General features: G+C 44.9%; 1 protein-coding gene across 1 annotated transcript in view; it reads right to left on the bottom strand.

Annotated features, from left to right (window-relative positions):
• RAB11FIP4 (RAB11 family interacting protein 4) overlaps positions 1–23,806 on the bottom strand; it is a 122,570-nt gene extending 98,764 nt beyond the window's left edge. The window contains exon 1 of the mRNA XM_088468556.1: positions 23,138–23,806. Coding sequence (XP_088324682.1) covers positions 23,138–23,296 — 159 coding nt within the window. The 5' untranslated portion in view covers positions 23,297–23,806. The remainder of the gene's footprint in view (positions 1–23,137) is intronic.
• Positions 23,807–24,545: the final 739 nt, after the last annotated feature.

Here is a 24,545-nt window from a genome sequence, read left to right as displayed (position 1 = left end):
CGGACATGCCGGCATTTGTGGAACAACAAGTGCCAGCATGCCCAGACATTAAGGGCCGCTGGCACATGTAGTCTACCTGAAAATAAAATATAATAAATACAGCACACAGATCGAGTAATTTACTGCCCTGCACCTTTACCTGGAGGGCGATGGCCATTAAGCTTTTTTTGCATGGCCGTCGCCCCACAGGACTTTAGGCGTCTTTTGACTTCAGAAGCTCTTGCCTGCTTTTTCCTGCCGTCAGACTGCCATTCGCTCCCTTGAGCTGACTAATATTAGCCAGCCCATTGTTATGATGTTGTGAGCTGCGATTGGCACACCGCAGCCATCTTGAACTTTAAAAATTGCACCGTGAGCGAGACAATCATGGGTGATAGGATTGGTCAGCTGAGGGTACACAATGTCGGACCAACTGGGCGGTCACGTGTCCGATTGACTGCAGTTTGGACAAGTGTGTACCCAGCTAAACTTTTGTCTTCTCCACCAGGGCTGTTAAGACAGTCCCGTCCTGTCAGCACCTGCAGCCAGCACCCCATCTGCAGGCCCCCCTTCCCACCTGGGTTGTCCACGCGCATATGTGTGTTGGGATTGCTGACTGCAGGTGCTGACAGGAGGGAACAGTCTTGCCCTAAAACACTGGGCTGAGAAGACAGAAGTGAGGCTGTTACTGTAAGTCTGCTGCATCTGGAAGTCTACCCGAGATGATAGAGACAAAGGGGTGAGGTGAGGAGGACAGAGATGAGAGTTGGGGAGGTGAGTAGGACAGACATGAGAGATGGGGAGGTGGGGGGGGGGCAGAGATAAGAGATGGGGAGGTGAAGGGCCAGAGATGAGAGTGAGAGTCTGGGAAACTGGGGGCTAATTGGGACAGAGATGAGAGATGGGGAGATGAGGGGGACAGAGATAAGAGATGGGGAGGTGTGGTGGCAGAGATGAGAGATTGGGAGGTGAGGGGGCAGAGATGAGAGATGGAAGGGAAGGAGGGTAGAGATAAGAGATGGGAGGTGATGGGGACAGAGATGAGAGATGGGGAGGTGAGGGGGCAGAGATGAGAGATTGGGAGGTGAGGGGCCAGAGATGAGAGTCTGGGAAACGGGGGAGGGCTAATTGGGACAGAGATGAGAGATGGGGAGATGAGGGGGACAGAGATAAGAGATGGGGGGGAAGAGATGAGAGATTGGGAGGTGAGGGGGCAGAGATGAGAGATGGAAGGGAAGGAGGACAGAGATGAGAGTCTGGGCAACAGGGGGCTAAAGTGGGCGGAGATGGGGATGTGAGGGGGTGAGAGATGAGAGATGGTGAAGTGAAGGGAGCAGAGATGAGAGATGGGGAGGTGATGGGGACAGAGATGAGAGATGGGGAGGTGATGAGGACAGAGATGAGAGATTGGGAGGTGATGGGGACAGAGATGAGAGATGGGAAGGTGAGGGGGCAGAGATGAGAGATGGAAGGGAAGGAGGGCAGAGATGAGGGTCTGGGCAACAGGGGGCTAAAGTGGGCAGAGATGGGGATGTGGGGGGGTGAGAGATGGGGAGGTGAGGGGGGCAGAGATGAGAGATGGGGAAGTGAAGGGAGCAGAGATGAGAGATGGGGAGGTGATGGGGGACAGAGATGAGAGATGGGGAGGTGATGAGGACAGAGATGAGAGATTGGGAGGTGATGGGGACAGAGATGAGAGATGGGAAGGTGAGGGGGCAGAGATGAGAGATGGAACGGAAGGAGGGCAGAGATGAGGGTCTGGACAACAGGGGGCTAAAGTGGGCAGAGATGGGGATGTGAGGGGGTGAGAGATGGGGAGGTGAGGGGGGCAGAGATGAGAGATGGGGAAGTGAAGGGAGCAGAGATGAGAGATGGGGAGGTGATGGGGACAGAGATGAGAGATGGGGAGGTGATGAGGACAGAGATGAGAGATTGGGAGGTGATGGGGACAGAGATGAGAGATGGGAAGGTGAGGGGGCAGAGATGAGAGATGGAAGGGAAGGAGGGCAGAGATGAGGGTCTGGGCAACAGGGGGCTAAAGTGGGCAGAGATGGGGATGTGAGGGGGTGAGAGATGGGGAGGTGAGGGGGCAGAGATGGGAGATGGGGAAGTGAAGGGAGCAGAGATGAGAGATGGGGAGGTGATGGGGACAGAGATGAGAGATGGGGAGGTGAGGGGTGCAGAGATGAGAGATGGGGAGGTGATGGGGCAGATGAGAGATGGGGAGGTGATGGGGACAGAGATGAGAGATGGGGAGGTGATGGGTGCAGAGATGAGAGGGAAGGGGGCAGAGATGAAAGTCTGGGGCAGGATGTATTATTCTACATATTCTAAATGTGATGTGCACCGCGCTGTGACATGCCAATGTCAATGTACATCGCAAACTTTTCCACCGCTATGTATTATCATATACATACTTGGCAGCAGCTGTGGTCAGGGCCGGATTATAGGAGGGGCGAAGGGGGCGGTCGTCCCGGGGCCTCCACACACTGTACTCAACCCCTGGCAATTATTAATAACTTAAAAAATGGAGCACAGCATTTAGCTGTCTCCGCTACCGTCCTCGGCAGCTCAGCTGTTCATTTACAGCAGCCGCCGAGGAGCTTCCCTGCAGTTACAGTCTCGTGAGGTTATGATGCCAAATCTTGCGAGACTGTGACTGGAGCCCAGGCTGCATGCACTGTGCGTGATCATGATGGTGTGAGGCAGAGCAGCTGACTCGGATGCCTAATGTTACTCTGCCTCAGCGTTTCACCGGGCTTGGACCAGAGAGCAGTCAGTCTGTCTCAGTGTATGTATGTATAGAAATGTGTGTATGTATATATATATATATATATATATATATATACACACACATACGCAGTGTACGTGTATATATATATATATATATATATTTATACTGTACATGCAGTGTGTATATATATATATATATATATATATATATACACATACATATTTATTTATTTGCATTTGAAACTCCATTTTATATACACTTCATTACTGCATATATATATATATATATATATATATATATATATATATATATTTGCACTTGAAACTCCAGGTTATTACATTTGCTTTAAAATGTAGTATACTGGGATTTTACGTTACTATATATATATATATACACATACACACACATTATACTTTTTTGACGACGTTGCCAGTATATTACTTTGATAATTTTATTGATAGGGGCCCCCACCAGTTTGTTGCCCAGGGGCCACCACAGATCTTAATCCGGCCCTGGAGGTGGTCACTGGCTGTCCCTGCGCTGTTATTCGGTAGGACTGTACACACTACCGCACATGTCATGTGCAGTAGGAAATGCTGGATGCTCTGTCATCTTCATCATTAAGTATTCAGCATTAAATATATTCTACAAACCAAAGACATTTCCAGGGATAAAGCTTTAAAACCTGGGACTGTTCATGGAAATTAGGGGCAGTTGGCAACTATCCACATATTGCACTATATTATACTGTATATGTTAGTGCTGTTCATTGTTTTACTTGTCTTGATATATTACAGTATGATTTGTGGAAATACTCATTTATTGTTAACAGCAAAGAGCAGATTATTGATCAGGAATGTTCCTCATTCTGACATCAATTATTTAACATTCAGGCATCTTGAGCACCAAAAGCGAGTAGCACACATGACAACATTGTGACAACGACAATATGTTGTGATAAGTGTTTCCAGCTTGCATGCAGGACTGACCATATTGACAGACCATCTGGCCCACTTCCCGCTTCCACCTCTTTCAGTTCCAGTCACATATGTGGCTACATATGGATAACTGTACAAACCCCTTGTTTCCTAGCTATGAATCAAATGACAGTAGTGAGTATCTGCAGCACACTACAATTTTGCTACCTAATTTTTTTTGTACTGGTCACATCATGTCATAGAGACATTATTAATTCAAACCAGGGCATCCAGTATCAGTGCAGTACATTTCTTCCTGCACTTCCTACATCCATGGTAGTTCCACCACAGCCGGCAACCACATTCACCTGAGATCAAGTGCAGGAGGCTGTAACAGATGATCTCCAGGTGAGGAACACTACAATGCCGTACCCTAAACCCGAAAGCAGAACGTGTACTCTTTCTCCTTGTTGTAATGAAGCTGATGGATATTCTACAGCAGTGTTGGACTGGGGCATGAAGGGCCCACCAGGGAAAAGCAATCTTAGCAGCCCATTAAGTGGTGTGGCCCATCTCCTGAATCGGTGGCTGGGAGGGGGTGTGGCCAACCACCAGAGAGAAGTGGTCAGCCATTATAGGAGCATCATAGTATGGATAGTGCAACCGATGGTGGCATATAAGGATACAATTGGTATGACAGCGTGCTAAAAGTGACCGTCTCTGTTTTTGCACATTCGGCTGCACGGATGGAGTGTAGTGTCATTTGCATAAACTTGCAGACGGACGACTGCCAATAGATGCGTGTGACTCAGAATCAGGCCCTGAGATATTTTCACATATTTGGAGGGCTATACTAAGAAGGGGAGTGGAGCCGTTTTGTTTTATAACTCCTTACCAGTCCACCAGGAGCCTGACAGGGCTGGCTGCTCTTTTAGAAGTACTGTCTGTGATTGAGAAAACTGTTAGGAATAAAAGTGTTTCCTTTAGTTTACCCTTGGGTTGCATAAACTCCTCTGTGGTTCTGGGGTCCCAGGGAGGAAGGAATAATGGCCTTAATGAGTGGGGAATTAACAAGATAGAGAACTGAAAGAGTTGTCCTTATACAGGTCCCTCAGTATGAATCAGGGTAATTGGACTGGACTGCTACCTACAGCTGGACCGGTTTCTTTTCATATATCAAACAAACTTACTGTTGTTACTCACCATCTTATGGCGTTCACAATGTCATGTGTGTGCTGCTGGAGAAGATGCAGCAGGGCTGGGTCCGTCGATCTTCCTTGCAGCTTGTTGCTCCTACTGTGTGCTCACATTGCCGGTGGCTCCTCCCGGGCATCATCCAGAGTCTGAAGCGAGCTCTGAGACTAGTCAACACCAGCTGGGCATCTTCTGAGGGATGAGGTTGAGCTCTACCTCTGCTGAGCCATCTCATCATACAGAGATGCAGCACATCAGCAGAATATAATCCATAGGCTGCCCCCAGTGTATGCAGGTGCAGCTTCCCAGCTGTCCAGGTTGCGGATGGTGACCGGCTTCACCCCGCCCAGCTGCGGATTGGGCAGATTTACTAATCGGGAGGGCCCAGCCTTCAGAGCTAAGTGTTAGTGACACTTCATTCACCGGCCAGCGGAAAATTGCACCATTAGACTAATGTAAGTGCAGCTATTTCCTGGCCAGCTGGGTTGTGGATGAAGTGAGGCGGACTTGTCGCTGCCCACCCATGGAAGTGGGCAAAGCTACAAGTCCGGGGGCCCACCACGGATTCCACCAATTCCCCGGGGCCAGTCCGAGCCTGTTCTAGAGCAGTGATCCACAACTCCAGTCCTCAAGTAGCACTAACAGATCATATTTTGTGTTGTGACTTTCTTTAACCATTTACAGGTGAGTTAGCTTATTCTGCTGATTCAGTAAATATCCCACCTGCTTTCACAGACTGAAATCCTCAAAACATGACCTGTTGGGAAAACTTAAGGGTTGAGGTTGAGAACCAGTATTCTAGAGTGCAGTGACACAGTAGTTAGCATTGCTGCCACTGAGGCCATGAGCTCAATTCCTGGCGGGTGCCTATCTGTGTCTGCTTGTATGTTGTGAAGTATAGACTGTAATGGAGCATACACACTAGAAGATAAAAGTGAACGATAACGACATCGTTCAACGATAAATCGTTCATATAGTTCAGTGTGTATGCATCAAACGACCAATGATCCGCGCTCCCACGGGTCGTTAACGTTGTTTGCTGTTGTGCAAACATGCAGGCCAATCTGACAATATCGTCAGAAAGTGCTTGTTGAGGGATGTGGCAGGATGACGTCATTGAACGATATCGTAACACTATATTGTTCAGTGTGTACACCCAATATCTTTCACCAATATCACTCAGCACATCGTCTAGTGTGTATGCCCCTTAAGTTCCAATGGGGCAGGGACTGTTGTGACATATATTCTCTGTGTAATTTGATGGTGATGAACAAATAAATAATAAATATATCCTAAATACATAGATGGACAGGTTTTTCAGTATATACAGTGGCGTCCCTCCCCGCTGTGACACCCGATGCGGGGAGGGATGCCTTGCATGCGGCGCAGTCGTGTGCCGCCGAAAAGGGGGCATCACCTTGTGGATGGAGCGTATCATCAGGTTTCCACAGTGGGGGTGTAGTGCAGGGGATGGGGGGGCATGGCACAACATAGGCAGTAATATGGGGCGTGGCATGGCATAAGAATCAGTGTTGGGGGAGTGGCAGCGCGATTGTGTAATTGTGGTCACGCTCCCCACTATACGAGGGTAGATCCAGAAGTCTGTGTCCTGACGTGGTATTAGATGTCGCCCCATATTGATTTTCTGTATGTACTGTATGTACTAGAGGACTTAGGGCCTGATTCAGAGCCGTTCGCTATTAGCGGTCGTTCGTTCAAAAACAAGGGGTGGCTATTCAAATGATCCGTTCGCAAATTGCAGTCTGTTCACACCTCTTAGTCTGAACGAGCGTGCAAAACATACGCTCGTTTATTTGTTAAAAACGCCCCCTGGCCGCTCGCACCATACGTCATGTCCGCTATTTATTAGATTAATCGAGTACATCGTACAGCGTATGAACTGCTCGCTATTCTTGTGGTTGGTGTTTTCAACCGCTATTTTGCGAGCAGTTCTGAGTTAAAAAAAAACAAGTGACGTGGTCAATGACGCTGCTGTATTAATTATGCACTCCCTTAAAACGCCCGTTTTGACCTTTAAGCACGCCTGCGTTCGGATCTCCACTCCCCGTTTTCAAGTACCTTCCCCTGTTACCACCCACATACGCCTCATTCTGTCACTCAAAATAGCAGGCCCTCGCTATATTGCGTACCAACGATTTTCAGCCGCACTGACTGGTTCGCGCATGCGTACTAAAAACCGTACGCATGCGCAGATGTGCGAACATCGCTCGGAACGAGCGTACTGCCGCTAGCGAGTGGCTCTGAATGAGGGCCTTAGATCACTGTGGAAAATTAGAGCACACTTCTTTTATTTTTGCAGTTATTGAATAATAAACGGAACAACATCGCTAAAATTTGGGTGCAAATGAAGAAGACACCTACTGCCATTCACACTCGAGCTCAAGGAACGCATTAGCGGGAAGACTCTTGCATCTGATGACGATTACATGACTGCTGTACAGGACTGGTTTGAGGACCAATCACCACGCTTTTTCCTGAACGGAATGGAGGTTGAAGCATCAAGGGCTGGCTCCATGACACTTGCCCTCTTTTCGGGGAGGCCAAGGGTGCCACCTGATTTTTTGGGAGCCCCTTAACTGTTGCGGGAGAGTAGGCAAGTTGTATCATGTCATTATCAGAACATTAATAGACTTGAGGGTCTATTAATTAAAGTGAATGTCCACTATACATGTGGAGGATATCACTGCACAGTGCATTTGGTATATATATATATATATATATATATATATATATACACACACACACATATACACACACACACTGCTCAAAAAAATAAAGGAAAGACTAAAATAACACACCCTAGATCTGAAGGAATTAAATATTCTTATTAAATACTTTGTTCTTTACATAGTTGAATGTTCTGACAACAAAATCACACAACAATTATCATTGGAAATCAAATTTATTAACCCATGGAGGTCTGGTTTTGGAGCCACACTCAAAATTAAAGTGGAAAAACACACTACAGGCTACTCCAACTTTGATGTAGTGTCCTTAAAACAAGTCAAACTGAGGCTCAGTAGTGTGTGTGGCCTCCATGTGCCTGTATGACCTCCCTACAACGCCTGGGCATGCTCCTGGTGAAGTGGCGGATGGACTCCTGAGGGATCTCCTCCCAGACCTGGACTAAAGCATCTGCCAACTCCTGGACAGTCTGTGGTGCAACGTGGCGTTGGTGGATGGAGCGAGACATGACGTCCCAGATGTGCTCAATTGGATTAGGGTCTGGGGAACGGGCGGGCCAGTCCATAGCATCAATGCCTTCGTCTTGCAGGAACTGCTCACACACTCAAGCCACATGAGGTCTAGCATTGTCTTGCATTAGGAGGAACCCAGGGCCAACCGCACCAGCATATGGTCTCACAAGGGGTCTGAGGATCTCATCTCAGTACCTAATGGCAGTCAGGCTACCTTTAGCGAGCACGTGGAGGGCTGTGCGGCACCCCAAAGAAATGCCACCCCACACCATTACTGACCCACTGCCAAACTGGTCATGCTGGAGGATGTTGCAGGCAGCAGAATGTTCTCCTTGATGTCTCCAGACTCTGTCACATGTGCTCAGTGTGAACCTGCTTTCATCTGTGAAGAGCACAGGGCGCCAGTGGCGAATTTGCCAATCTAGGTGTTCTCTGTCAAATGCCAAACGTCCTGCACGGTGTTGGGCTGTAAGCACAACCCCCACCTGTGGACGTCGGGCCCTCATACCACCCTCATGGAGTCTGTTTCTGACTGTTTGAACAGACACATGCACATTTGTGGCCTGCTGGAGGTCATTTTGCAGGGCTCTGGCAGTGCTCCTCCTGTTCCTCCTTGCACAAAGGCGGAGGTCCTGCTGCTGGGTTGTTGCCCTCCTACGGCCTCCTCCACGTCTCCTGATGTACTGGCCTGTCTCTTGGTAGCGCCTCCATGCTCTGGACACTACGCTGACAGACACAGCAAACCTTCTTGCCACAGCTCCCATTGATGTGCCATCCTGGATGAGTTGCACTACCTGAGCCACTTGTGTGGGTTCTAGACTCCGTCTCATACTACCACTAGAGTGAAAGCACCGCCAGCATTCAAAAGTGACCAAAACATCAGACAAAAAGCATAGGAACTGAGAAGTGGTCTGTGGTCACCACCTGCAGAACCACTCCTTTATTGGGGGTGTCTTGCTAATTGCCTATAATTTCCACCTGTTGTCTATTCCATTTGCACAACAGCATGTGAAATTGATTGTCAATCAATGTTGCTTCCTAAGTGGACAGTTTGATTTCACAGAAGTGTGAATGACTTGGAGTTACATTGTGTTGTTTAAGTGTTCCCTGTATTTTTTTGAGCAGTGTGTGTATATATAGATATATATATATATATATATATATATGTCCCTGTAATATATATTGTGGCACATGTCCCAGTGGTCCATTCCCTGTTCTGTATAGTTATAGTGTCATATTCCCCATCAGTCATTCATGTAATATGTGGTGTCATATTCCTGAGTTGTCTCTATGCTGTATCACACTCCCTAGCTGTTATGTAACAGCAAGCATTCCCCTGACTGTGCTTAAGCGTTTCTGGCTGTATAAGCTATCTGCACACCTCTATCAAAGTATGACATGATGAGGCGTCTCTAATGGAGATGTGCTTTATGATTGCATTCCCAGGAGTAATGTTTAGTACTGTATGTGACAGCAGAAAATCACCAGTAAAGATGTTATTTGGCCGATGCCCCAGCTATGTACTGCGTCACGTCTCAACCACAAATCTAGAAAATGACTGTGAAATGGAAGGTGCACATAGGGGCTGCTGCAGAGTAGTTGGCAAATGAGTCTAATTTAAAAGCACAGAGAAAGTAGAGTATTTATACACGTGCACAGCTGTATACACCTTCAGATGCGTTAATCTCCGCATCAGCAACATATGCGCTGGGTTTATGACATGTCATCATCATCTTGTATTTTCACTTGCCCTGGAGCAGGTGCAGAAGATACACTTACTAACAGCTGTAGATAGGCAAAACTACTGGTGCACATGAGCCACATCTGGGCTCAGGGGGTCCCACACCGCACACCCTGTACCCATAATTATATTACCTCTCTGGAGTCCCATGTCGGCCTGCACTGCAATACAGCAGAAATCACTGGGAAAATGGTGCAACAACCATTTTCCCAGTGTATTGCGCATGCGCAATAGAGAGGTTCCCGGAAATGTGCCACAAAACTAACAGTAGTTCTCTTATTACTACTAACAACATAGTGGAGATAGCTGGTGCTATACTCGTATATACACAAAGGAAGTAACAGTAGTACTCTTATTACTACTAACAACATAGTGGAGATAGCTGGTGCTATACTCGTATATATACACAGAGGAAGTAACAGTATTACTCTTATTACTACTAACAACACAGTGGAGATAGCTGGCGCTATACTCGTATATGGGAAGCAATCGGGAAGCTGACAGCCTAAATACCGGCAGCTGGCTTCCCGACTGTCATATCCCGGCAAGGGTGAAATGCCGGGCGTCTAGATGTAGACGTCCGCATTTCCCCGACGCCGGGAGACCGGCGCCCGGCATCCCGATCGTAGTGATGCCGGGCGCCGCGGGGGGGGGGGAGGGTTAGGTTTAGGGCTCCCTGGGGGGACTTAGGGTTAGGCACCCCCCCGGGAGGGTTAGGGTTAGGCAAGGGGGAGGGAGGGTTAGGGTTAGGCACCCCTGGGGGGGACTTAGGGTTAGGCCCCCCCCGGGGGACTTAGGTTTAGGCAGCGGGGAAGGGGATGGTTAGGCACTTAGAGGGGGGATTAGGGTTAGGCACTTGGGGGAAAGTTAGGGTTAGGCACCCCTAAGGAGGGTTAGGGTTAGGGGGGTTAGGTTAGGTTAGTAGATACTTACCTATCCACGATCGGGATTTCCAGTGCTGTCGGGCTTCCGCTGCTTCTAACTCTGCTCTTGTCGGGCTGCCGCTGACGGGAATCGACCCGGCCATGCGGCCGGCGGTATTTCATACCCATTCCCTCGTATATATACACAAAGGAAGTAACAGTAGTACTCTTGTTACTACTAACAACATAGTGGAGATAGCTGGTGCTATACTCGTATATACACAAAGGAAGTAACAGTAGTACTCTTGTTACTACTAACAACATAGTGGAGATAGCTGGTGCTATACTCGTTTATATACACAAAGGAAGTAACAGTAGTACTTTTGTTACTACTAACAACATAGTGGAGATAGCTGGTGCTATACTCGTTTATATACACAAAGGAAGTAACAGTAGTACTTTTGTTACTACTAACAACATAGTGGAGATAGCTGGTGCTACACTCGTATATATACACAAAGGAAGTAACAGTAGTACTCTTGTTACTACTAACAACATAGTGGAGATAGCTGGTGCTATACTCTTATATACACAGAGGAAGTAAAAGTAGTACTCTTATTACTACTAACAACATAGTGGAGATAGCTGGTGCTATACGCGTATATATACACAAAGGAAGTAACAGTAGTACTCTTGTTACTACTAACAACATAGTGGAGATAGCTGGTGCTATACTCTTATATACACAGGAAGTACCAGTAGTTCTCTTGCTACTACTAACAACATAGTGGAGATACCTGGTGCTATACTCATATATACACAAAGGAAGTAACAGTAGTAATCTTGTTACTGCAGAATGGAGATAGCTGGTGCTATACTCTATATACACAGAAAGTAACAGTAGTTCTCTTGCTACTACTAACAACATAGTGGAGATAGCTGGTGCTATACTCGTATATACACAAAGGAAGTAACAGACAGTAGTACTCTTATTACTACTAACAACATAGTGGAGATAGCTGGTGCTATACTCGTATATACACAAAGGAAGTAACAGACAGTAGTACTCTTATTACTACTAACAACATAGTGGAGATAGCTGGTGCTATACTCGTATATATATACAAAGGAAGTAACAGTAGTTCTCTTGCTACTACTAACAACATAGTGGAGATAGCTGGTGCTATACTTGTATATACTCAAAGGAAGTAACAGTAGTATTCTTTTTACTACTAGCAACATAGTGGAGATAGCTGGTGCTATACTCGTATATACACAAAGGAAGTAACAGTAGTACTCTTATTACTACTAACAACATAGTGTAGATAGCTGGTGCTATACTCGTATATACACAAAGGAAGTAACAGTAGTACTGTTGTTACTACTAACAACATAGTGGAGATAGCTGGTGCTATACTCGTATATACACAAAAGAAGTAACAAGTACTCTTATTACTACTAACAACATAGTGTAGATAGCTGGTGCTATACTCGTATATACACAAAGGAAGTAACAGTAGTAATCTTGTTACTGCAGAGTGGAGATAGCTGGTGCTATACTCTATATATACAGAAAGTAACAGTAGTTCTCTTGCTACTACTAACAACACAGTGGAGATACTGTAGCTGGTGCTATACTCCATACAGACAGGAAGTAACAATAGTACTCTTACTGCTACTAACAACATAGTGGAAATTACTAGTGCTATACTCAAAATAGACAGAAAGCAACAGAAGTACTGTTACTATTATCACACAGATTTGCCTTATTTTAATTTATATATTGTAAGAGCCTGTATTTTTTTATATATTAAACCGAATATTTTTATGCAACACAATTGGAGGCTGTTCTTTCTCTCTTATGTTTTATGAGCCCCCCTGGGCCGGCGCTACCATTAGGCAGCTGCCTAGAGCGCTGGCACCTGGGGGGCGCCACTGTGTACGCCTTGCAGGTCTCTTTCAGAGACATCTTAGTCTACATAGTGCTGGTGCCCATCCGTTCATCATGCTCTGTGTGTGTCAGTGTGTGTCACTGACAAGCTGCCTGGCTGGTGCTGCTGCTGCGTGCAGGAAGCCAGCTCCCTGAGTCTAGCCACAGGATTCCCATCTACCCCCTCTCTCCCTGCTAGTAACTTAGGAGCTTATTCAGACCCGCTTGCTAGATGCATTTGCTCGCTCCCAGCGTATGCAAATCTAACATACGCCCAGCAAGGCAGGTGATCATACGACAAGGCATTAGCATGCCCACTATGTCTTGGGGTGCGATCACTTTGAGTATGCAGACGTCCACTAGCCATTCATAAGACTCCCACCTGCGCACGCCATCTCCAGGAAGTGCATGAACACATTGGTACATCGAGCACCATCGGATGTGTTTGCAGTGCTTGAAGTTGACTATACCTTGCCGCAAGCACTGCGATCACTTCAGTGTGAAATACAACCAGGTGATGTGTACAATGACGCTGCCTGTTATTTATGCACGCCTCTGAAACGGCGGTGAAACACTCAGGTACGTCTGCGTTTGTACCTCCACTCCCCGTTTCCAGTGGCCTGCCCTTGTTACCACCCACAAACGGCCTCTCCTGTCACTCATTCAACTGGGCTGTCTACGCTGGGCGAGCGAGCGCTTTCCGATCTTTCGCAGGGGTTCGCACACGTGCATTGCAAGTCATACGCATGCGCAGATTGCAAATATCGGCCAGCTACGAGTGATCGCATTCTAGTGAGTTGGTCTGAATCAGTCCCTCAGTGTGAAGCTCCGCACCCCCAGACGAGGAACTGAAGTAGGGATGGCAATTGGTGGCTTTACCATCGATGGTTACAATTGATGGTTATTTAGCAAATGGCCCTCGATGGTGACCAACTATGCAAAGGATGACCATCGATGGTTTCACCAACAAATGGTAATCCCTGTTCTTTAACTAACTGGCCCATTGGCCAATCAGAACCTGGGGGCGGGGGCAGAGGCAGAGTTATGATCCGTGTCCCGACACCTTGCAAAAAAACAAACAAACAAAGAAAACCATTTGGTTATATTTTACCATCGATGGAGGGAAACCATCTGGTTCTCCCCCATTGATGGTAAAAGCATACCAACATCGGCCAAAAACCATCGATGATTATGAATTATAGACGGTTGATGGCCATTCCTAAGCTGAAGAGATCAGGGAAGAGAGACGATTGTTGGAGGAGAGGAGCACCTGCAAAACAGTAAGTAATATTTTTTTTGTGTAAGTGTAGCTTTTATGTCATTTATATTAATATTTTAATTAGTGCAGACCTAGGTCCCTAGTCCATGTATATTTGTATTTTTTTTCCCATTACATTCGGATCACACTAATGCCCAACACACTAATACAGACTTGCCTATTCTTCCAAAACAGCTGTAAGGCTCCAGAACCTCAGATGGCAATCCCAGCCTCCAGGAAGAGTATTCAAGTCCCAAGTGAAGTGGTTGGTCCGGGCAGCTGATGTCACAATTTGCGTGGATTTGGGGATTGGGGCCATAATGATGCTATGGTGCCGTCACACATCCCGCACTGCCCACCTATTGGTGTATTCTCTATTGGATTTTTTTTATTATGTTGGAAACCCAGCTATGCCACACACCCTAAGGCATAACTCCCAACATTGACAAGAAACACAAATAATATCCTGCACAGGACAAACATGTAATTCAATTTATAGACCAGCAATTTAGTACATTGTAATAATTAGTTACCAGATTTTGTATATAGCTTTAGGTGCTCCCTGGAATCGAATATCAAGTACTCAGAAAAAAACCTTCCATTGGCCTTTGCCAATGTGCAGCAAGTGATTCCTTTGTGGGGCACTCTTTTATAATAAATGAATTGATATAATTGATATCAGGAAATATACATAACTACAACAAAACTTTTAATCGGTTCCCTCTTTAAAGAGATTGGGTATTATTTTGACTCTGAGTGTGAAAATATGACAGAGTCACCCATCAATAAGCACACATAAATATCATATCCATCAATAAGCACACATAAATAACATATCCATCAATAAGCACACATAAATAACATATCCATCAATAAGCACACATAAATATCATATCCATCACTAAGCACACATAAATATCATATCCATCAATAAGCACACATAAATATCATAACCATCAATAAGCACACATAAATATCATATCCATCACTAAGCACACATAAATATCATATCCATCAATAAGCACACATAAATATCATAACCATCAATAAGCACACATTAATAACATATCCATCAATAAGCACACATAAATATCATATCCATCACTAAGCACACATAAATATCATATCCATCAATAAGCACACATAAATATCATAACCATCAATAAGCACACATAAATATCATATCTATCACTAAGCACACATAAATATCATAACCATCACTAAGCACCCATAAATATCATATCCATCAATAAGCACACATAAATATCATAACCATCAATAAGCACACATAAATATAATATCCATCAATAAGCACACATAAATATCATATCCATCACTAAGCACACATAAATATCATAACCATCAATAAGCACACATAAATATCATATCCATCAATAAGCACCCATAAATATCATATCCATCAATAAGCACCCATAAATATCATATCCATCACTAAGCACACATACATATCATATCCATCAATAAGCACACATAAATATCATATCCATCACTAAGCACACATAAATATCATAACCATCAATAAGCACACATAAATATCATATCCATCAATAAGCACACATAAATATCATATCCATCACTAAGCACACATAAATATCATATCCATCAATAAGCACACATAAATATCATATCCATCACTAAGCACACATAAATATCATATCCATCAATAAGCACACATAAATATCATATCCATCAATAAGCACACATAAATATCATATTGAGAATATATATGTCCTGTATGTATATACTGTATCTGCAACATTTATCAAATTAAAATTTTTAGAAGCATTCTAGTGTTTAAAATCTAATTTATGTGTATGTTGGTTGCATATAGTGGTACTACATAAATTAATTAATGAAGAAAGGGAGTGAATGTACTAACTGCTAAACCTGCCTATTTTACCCATTAGGGGATACATTGTTAATGATTAAATATGATCACCACAAGGTAATTATTTCATACACAATTACAGAATGTCTAATATGATATTTGTGTGCTTATTGATGGATATCATATTTATGTGTACTTATTGATGGAGGCAGCTAGAAGTCGGCAAGTATGCCTCAATATTATCCTGAACACGAATACCACACTATGATGTCAAAAGATCTTCAATAATATAGGGGTGCGGAAGGAAGATATTGTATCTTAGTACCTTGGGAGTTGTTTTGGTTTATATACTCTAATTAGTATAGCACAAGTAGAGCTGATTTCACTTTTTGGTGTCTCACATCTAAATACGACATAATTTTTGTTCACTTTTTCTGCATGAGGGCACTAATTAATATTGTTTGAAATTATATCACATATACAATTTTTTATTCTGTCTAGTTTTTATTCTGGTTCACAAACTTATACCTCTTTTACACCATAAACCCAGGTCTGACCTGGGTTTTCAGAGATGGTTCCAACCCAGGTCAGACCAAGCACCATCGATCTGGGTTATTCACAGGTCAGCCCCATTCACACTGAACCTGTGTCTGCCCTGCTAAACTTGTGAGGTCATAAAAAGTGGGAGGTGACTGCTCCACAACCACCAATCAGCTTATTTTAGTCATGAGCCAGGTTGGATAACCCGGGTTGCACCGTTTACACTGCACCATTACCCAGGTCCATCCTGGGTCCGACCCTGGTAGATATCTGGTTTGGATTGCCGGGTCACTTGACCCGGGTTATTTATCAGGGACCCTTTTACACTGAGCTGCGACCCAGGTAGACCTAGCAAAAACCCAGGTTTTTGCTCTGGTGTAAAAGGGGTATTATAGTCCCGATGAAAGAGTGGACTTTAGTTTTAGGAGTGGAGATGTTGCCTATAGTAGCCAATCAGATTCTAGCTATTATCTTCTATAAGGTGCGAGCTAAATGTTAAGTAGAATCTGATTGGTTACTATGGGCAACATCTCCACTTCTAAAAACTATCACTTTTGTAAATGTACCCTCTATACTAATGTATAGTGAAATAGAAATGATTGGTTTGAGTCACAACTTATTTTGTTCTCTTATCATTGGTCAAAAGACCACCAAATAAATATGAATATATAGGATAAAAAGAAATAAAACATACTGTAGTTTGTACTGTTTTATAAAAACACTACAATAAAACGCACAAGGCAGCAAATGCTATGTACCAAGTTAGAAACGTTCTAGTCCAAAGCAATCCTACAAATAGGACAAGACAATCAAACAAACTTGTTAAACAATGTAACAATTAATCTAATCTATGTAAGGGGTTTCAATTTGTAATGCCATCTGAGTACCATTAGTAGAAGTGCCTCCATTTGTATTGTTTAGAGCACCATTACCTCAATAATTCATTCATTCTCAAGCGTGGTGTGGTGGCACAGCAGAGGATAAATGCAGCTGAAAGACCCTGTACATTGCTCTCTACCCTTCCCCATTCCCCATTTTTTATCCAGCGAATGCTCATATAACATTTTATTAGTCTTTATAAAGTGGGAAGTTGCAAACTGGATGTTGGTAAAGCAGTTAAGTAATATACTTATATTTGCAGAAATGTTTTTCTTCTAGACCTAGTGTGCCCATCTAATACCCCTTTTATACCAGAGCAAAAACCTTGGTTTTTGCTGGGTCTACCCGGGTCACAGCTCAGTGTAAAAGGGTCCCTGAAAAATAACCTGGGTCAAGTGACCCTGCAATCCAACCCAGGTAGCTACCAGGGTTGGACCTAGGATGGACCCAGGTAATGGTGCAGTGTAAACGGTTATCTGACCTTGATCATGCCTAAAATGAGCGGATTGGTGGTTGTGGAGCATTCACCTCCCACTTTTTATGACCTCACAGGTTTAACAGGGCAGACCTGAGTTCAGTGTGAACAGGGCTGACCTGGGAGTAACCCAGATCAAAGGTGCAGTGTAAATTGGTCTGACCAGGGTTGGAACCATGTCCAAAAACCCAGGTCGGACCTGGGTTTTTGGTGGAAAAGAGGTATTATATACATCAATGCCAGGCAGTGGTTGCAAAGGTAAATAAAATATGTGATGCCTACAAAGAGATATATGCGCATAATGCAATCATCATGTATATGAAATACAACTCGTTATTTTATTGTTAAAAATGTATACATTACTTGAGTTACATTTCTATTATTTATTTATTATTTATTACTAGTTATTTATATAGCGCACACAGGGCCTGATTCAGCAGTGGATGCTAGTGCACTGCTGAACGCAGATTCCCAATGTTCGGGAATCTGCACAGATGCAGGACCCATTCTGTGAGTGTGCTTGCAGACTGGCAGCAGACTGTCAGTGATTGACAGTCTGCTGCTGTTTGTGGATGGGGAGAGGGTGGCGATGCCCTCAGTTTCCCGAAATGGAGGCGTGTCGCCGCCGTTGTGGGGGAGGGAAGAAGCCAGGATCTCCGTCGGCTGATGGAGATTTCCTGGTCTCTTCCTCTAAACTGCGGCGGCCGGCTGCGGGACCCCATGGGTCACTGCAGCCGGCTGATCTTAAGCAGATTATCCAATGCTGCATTGGACAACGCAGCTCGTGATGCCTCCTGTGCATTACCATATCTGCAAGGATCGCAATTGCAAAGCTGCCTGCGTGCAGCTTTGCAATTACGATCCTTGCAGAATCAGGCACACATTCCGCAGCGCTTTACAGAGAATATTTGGCTATTTACATCAGTCCCTGCCCCAGTGGAGCTTACAACTATATTCCCTACACACATACACAATAGGGTTAATTTTTGTTGGGGGCCAATCAGGGCCATAACTAGGGTAGTACGGCCATTGCCATGGCACAGGGCACCGCAGGGCAGAGGGCGCTGTTTGGGCTTGTCAATTTTCCTGTTTATTAGCATTCTTACTTGTTGCTTCCTCTTCTTTTATCCCCAGCATCTCCTGGCCTCCCCTATCTCTTCCCTGGCCCTTCCCCATGAGGCCATGGCCCTTTTTCAGGTGCAATATCTTATGTCCCTATTTAAAAAAAGGGGAGGGGGGGGCGCCAATGCATTCTGTGACACAGGGAACCAGAAAGTCTAGTTCCGGCTCTGGGGCCAATTAACCTACCAATATATTTTTGGGGTGTTGGAGGAAACCAGAGTATCTGGAGGAAATCCACACAAGTACAGGGAGAGTATACAAACTCCACACAGTTAGGGCCACAGTGGGAATCGAACCCACAAACTCATTGCTGTGAGGCAGTAATGCTAACCATTACACAGTCTTTTGTTCAATTATTACATTAAAATGTGTATTTAAAAGCCAGCTGTATATCTTTGATTCTAACACAGCAATATTATTGATAATGTATAACTTACAATGCTGAAAACTTGCTGCATAGTCTATTATCTGTCAATTTAATATGCTGATTGTACTTATAATAGTAAAACGGGGGCTCTGACTTAGGGGCCTATTTATGAAAAGGAGAAAAGCACTAGGATGAATCGGAACATTTTTATACAAAAATCTTTGCAGAGGATGTCTGTGGACGAGGCGGACATTGGGCATATTATTGATTTAGCCTGTCAGGGTGCTGGTCACAATAGAATACTTGCCGATTTTTTAGCTGCACCCTATTAGAAGTGGGAGCCAGGTCAGCACACCAGGTGGCATGGCAGCAGCATATTTGGGCGGTGGAGGGGGCGTGGTGGGGCGATTGCCTCATTGTGGCCTTGCCCCCCACTAAACAGTGTATTGATCAAAGCAAGGGCCGGAGATAAGATGATGCACCTCAGCGTGAATCGAGTCACCCCCCCCGACCCACCCACTTTTGCTGTGGGGGGTGAGGGTGTGGGCAGGTTGGTGCCTAGCTCCAGGAGGCTTGCCAACTCTTGCCACAAAACTCTCTCCAGGAGAATTGCTACACGATTTTCGGGAGCCTTCCGGCTGTGGCTGGGAGATTAGGCAAGTATGCACAATAGCTGTCAGGCGGGATGTGAAATTGACTGTTAGTCCACCCAGAGAGCCCTTAACCAGGATGCTGCATTTATTGATGTAAAAGGTAACAGCAGTATCAGCGATAAGCGGGATTGTAGGGGTTAAAGCGGTATTTAGGTGTCTCACCTCAGGACCTAAGTACTGTGCATGCACACGGTACTGTGACACTCTACACAGTAAAAATGGCGCCAGCTGCACATGAGCAGTAGCCCAGCGGTGACATCATCAGGTAGGAGCACGCGCCTCCCTCTGACTGGAGGGCCAGATGTGCTAAGCTCTGAAAAGCGACAAACTGGAGAGTGATAAACCACCAGCCAATCAGCTCCCAACTGTCATTTTTCAAACACAGCCTGTAACATGACAGTTGAGAGCTGAATGGCTGCACTTTATCACTTTTCAGAGCTTAGTACATCTCCCCCGGGTCTTACTACCCAGCATGTATAGTAGAGAGAGGAGACAGTGCCGGAGCACTTTGCTCTCTAACACATATCAGGCCTATATTATAGATGGGGTATCTTTTGCGCCTTTACACGTGAAACTACTTTTTTGTTTGTGCAAAAAAAATATGAAACTAGTAAAACCATATAAATGTAATAAATAAATCATAAGAGTAAGGGGACAAGATGTATCTGTCTTATTTTCGGGCATAAAAATGTTTCAATGTCCTACAGTGATAATCAGCTGGACTTTAAAGTGACAATTGTAATTCTGTCCACCATACACATTTCTGCCTGGACCTGTAATCAGGTAAATCAGTGGCGTAACTACTGCCCCCGCAGCCCCCGCGGTGGCTTGGAGGTGCCGGGTAGCTTGGGGGCGACGGGGGCAGTGGTTACACCACTGCAACTGTGAGCGCTGGTCTCTGAAGTGATCGGAGGCTAAGGAAGCCTCCGATCACTTCAGAGGCCAGCGTTCCCAGTAATGCAGTGCGCGGGTGACGTCATGACATCACCCGCGACCTGGGGAACCTGCGCGGCCGCGTCTGCTGGATCTATTTAGATCTAGTCAGCGTGGCAGCGGGAGAGACAGCCCGGATGACAGCGCGCGGAGTCAGGTAAGTATGGAGGGGGGGAGTTTTCGGGAGGCCACAACTACAGGGGGCACCATTTGAGGGGCACTACTAAAAGGTGCACAACTACAGAGGGCACTACTAAAAGGGGCACAACTACAGAGAGCACTACTAAAAGGGGCACAACTACAGGGGGCACTACTAGGAGGGGCACAACTACAGGGGGCACTACTAGTAGGGGCACAACTATAGAGGGCACTACTAACAGGGGCACAACTACAGAGGGCACTATTACAAGGGTCACAACTAGGAGGGGCATAACTACAGGGGACACTACTAAAAGGGGCACAACTACAGGGGGCACTATTAGAAAGGGCACAACTACAGGGGGCACTACTTGAAGGGCACAACTACAGCGGGCACTACTTTAATGGGCACAATTACAGGGGCCCCTGCATAATGAGCACTACTACAGGGGGCATTGCATAAGGGGCACTATTACAGGGAGCATTGCATATGGGGCACTACTACAGGGGGCCTTGCATAATGGGCACTATTACAGGGGGCATTGAATAAGGGGCACTAGTATAGGGGACATTGCATTTTGGGGCACTAGTATAGGGGGCATTGCATTTTGGGGCACAACTACAGGGGGCACTGTTTAAGGGGCACTAACTTGATACACGCAGTTTACAGGTTATAAACTATGTTCCCAATAATCTGGCTCTACACGGACATAAAAACTATGCAACCTGTCTTGAGCTGAGGTGATAGACTGGCAGGAGCAGAGAGGAGGGTTGGTGAAGTAGATCTGTCAGGGTGGGATGTAATGGGCATTACTGTTTGGCATAATGTGTATTGCATTTCTGTGTGCACAATTTGCTATTAGGGGCATTTCTGTGTGGCATAATGTGTAGGGGCATTACTGTGTGGCATAATGTGTTGTATGTGGCATTACAGTGTGGCATAATGTGAAATAGGGGCATTACAGCATGGCATAAATTTGCTATAAGGGCATTACTGTATGTCATTATGGGTTATACGTGGCATTATTGTGTGGCATGTGTAATGGGCATTGCTGTTTGGCATAATGTGTTGTAAGGGGCATTCCGGTGTGGCACACTGTGTTATAAGTTGCATTACTTAGTGTGTCATAATGTGTAAGGCACATTACTATATCATGTATCCACACACCTTAAATGTCGTCTTTGGGTGTGTTTGATCTTCGGGGGGGGGGGGGGGCGCATGAAACTTTTATAACTAGTTCCATAAACAAGAAGAAATATTTTATACATTTCTGATATTAAGCGTCTGATTTTGTCCAGTGTATGGAAGCTAATATAAATTTTGTATGAATTTGTGACTTTAGATGAGAACTGAAACCTTTTTTTCTAGAAAAACAGAACTGCTCTTACCTATATTTTCAGTTTGTTAATATTTTCGTGTTTAATTGTTGTATTTGTAAAACACTATGGAGGGAGGTGCGAGCACTAAATAAGTTAGAATCAGAAAATCGAATAACAACAACAGTACAGGAGGCATCTTATATAAATAAGTATAACATGAGCAGTTCTATTTTTATCAATCTCTGGTAATGATATTTTATATAATACATTTTATTAGTAATTTAATGATTGCTTGTTGTATTCAGCCCGCACCCCAACATACTATAACCAGGCTAAACTTCACAACACAAAATCGTCTCATCCAATAAGGACAGTCCTGAGGTCCCCTCACTCTCACAATTAATATAATGAGGGTCAACTGTGCAGTATTTTCAGAGGTAAAGTTGAACTGAATGGGAGGGGAAGATCCTAGAGTGGAAGTAGGCTGGACATTTACCTGTTACCCACTGTGCATCCCTTGGATGGTTCACATGTCTGCCCATTCCCTTTTTAAACCCCCCCCCCCCGCTCCAAGTCTGTGAACCCCCCAAATACACTCTACCGATAATTACTTGTGCAAAAAAGGCCGTGCAAATCCATATATTTTGTATAAATGAATATTAGTGAATTGGGGAAAGAGGATCTAAAAAATAAATGTAGGTTGCATGTGTCCAAGGATCTGCAAATCACAACAGTCTGATAATAACATGATTAATTAATAATAATAATGCAAAGTTGTAATAAACCTCCTAACGAGAGAATGGGTTGTTATGTGGTTAATAAGTTAATATGGCAGTGCAAATCATGATTATGAGACTGCAATAAAGGACTGGTTCTCACAGGGTTAATGAGCATTAATTATACAGTGCTGTATTTATTGCAGATATATATATATATATATATATATATATATATATATATATTACTGCAGGTCTGGTTATCACTGGGTTAATGAAGGCTATAACAATAATCTCAATCATTGTCTCACCTCATCTCCATGAGCAAACTGCTGCCCCAGGTTTATGAAATGCTCCACATTGATGACTCCATCAGCATCCTCATCACACACGTCAAAGACCTCCCTGAGCTTCTGCACAAACTGTAGGACATGACCCTGGTCCTCTGGGCAGCTGCCTCCTCTTTCCATCAGGGAGACTAAACAGAAAAGATACTGGATACAGCCGCCATCATCAGCTCCCCTCTATAGTACAATGTGTGACATCAACAGCTGCCTGACAGAGAGAGGGAGGTGGGAGCAAAGACAGAGAGAGAGAGGGATAGTGGAGAGCTGGAGGGAGGTGAACGCAGAGAGATAGATAGGAGGAGGGGGGTGAAGAGTGGTGAGCAAAGATAGAGAGGGATATTGATGAGAATTAGGTGGAGGGGTGTGTGAGGAGAGAGAGAGAGGAGATAGAGATGGAGGTTTGTGTGAGCAGAGAGATAGAGGCTATGAAAGGAGGTGTGTGCAGAAGGAGAGAACAGAGAGACGTGCAGAGAAGACAGATGCAGATAGAGGGAAGTGTGAGCAGTGAGAATGGTGTGAGCAGTGATAGAGAGGCGAGAAATAGGAAGGTAGAAGCAGAGAGAGGTAGAAGACACAGAGGGAAGTGTAAGCAGGGATAAAGGAAGTGTGTGAGCAGTGACAGGAGGGGGGGAGAGAGAGGAGAGAGCTATGGAAGGAGGTAAGAACACAAGAGAGGAATAGGGGTGAAGGGTGTGAGCAGAGAGGGGGATAAATGAGAGATATGAAAAGTAGTGGGATATGTAGGGAGGTACAAAATTGGGGGGGGGGATGAATAGCGGATAGTAGAAAATGAACTGAGGTGGAATTGAAAAGTAGTGGGATATGTAGGGAGGTACAAAATTGGGAGGGGGGGGAGAGATTGGATTAAAAGACAGTTTAAGGGGGGGACTTATCAAAGCTTGGGGAGAGATAAGTACTAACCAATCAGCTTCTAATTGACATTTCACAGGCTGATTGGTCGGTACTTTGTCTCTCTCCATTTCATCTCTCTAAGAGCAGAGAAAAGCCCTGTTTGCGGTAATTTCAGGATGGCTAATCTGAAAAAAGCAAAAAAAACCAGGGTGCTTAAATACTTCCCTGCTCTCTGCCCGGCACCTGGCTCTGGCTCCGTCCCCTATAGTCCAGCATCTATTGCAGCAGGTCTGGCGTCACCTGCTGCTCTCAGACGCCGATGCATGCGCAGTGGGAAGCAGACATATTGGGGAGGGGCTAGTTATCACAGGAAGACACCAGAAAGATAAGTCTACATGAATGACTACAAAACATCACTATATTTCGCACCGATGTGATGCAATATATAGTGATATTTTTCAGTAGCCAGTTCATATTCTACATGAATAAACCCCTAAGTTTTGACAAAAACATATCTGTA

This window comes from Taudactylus pleione, unplaced genomic scaffold (genome assembly GCF_031769625.1).
Source record: "Taudactylus pleione unplaced genomic scaffold, aTauple2 ptg000012l, whole genome shotgun sequence".
In the NCBI taxonomy this organism is placed as follows: Eukaryota; Metazoa; Chordata; class Amphibia; order Anura; family Myobatrachidae; genus Taudactylus; species Taudactylus pleione.
Note: the sequence above shows the minus strand (reverse complement) of the source record. Positions and strands in the feature narration are given on the sequence as shown.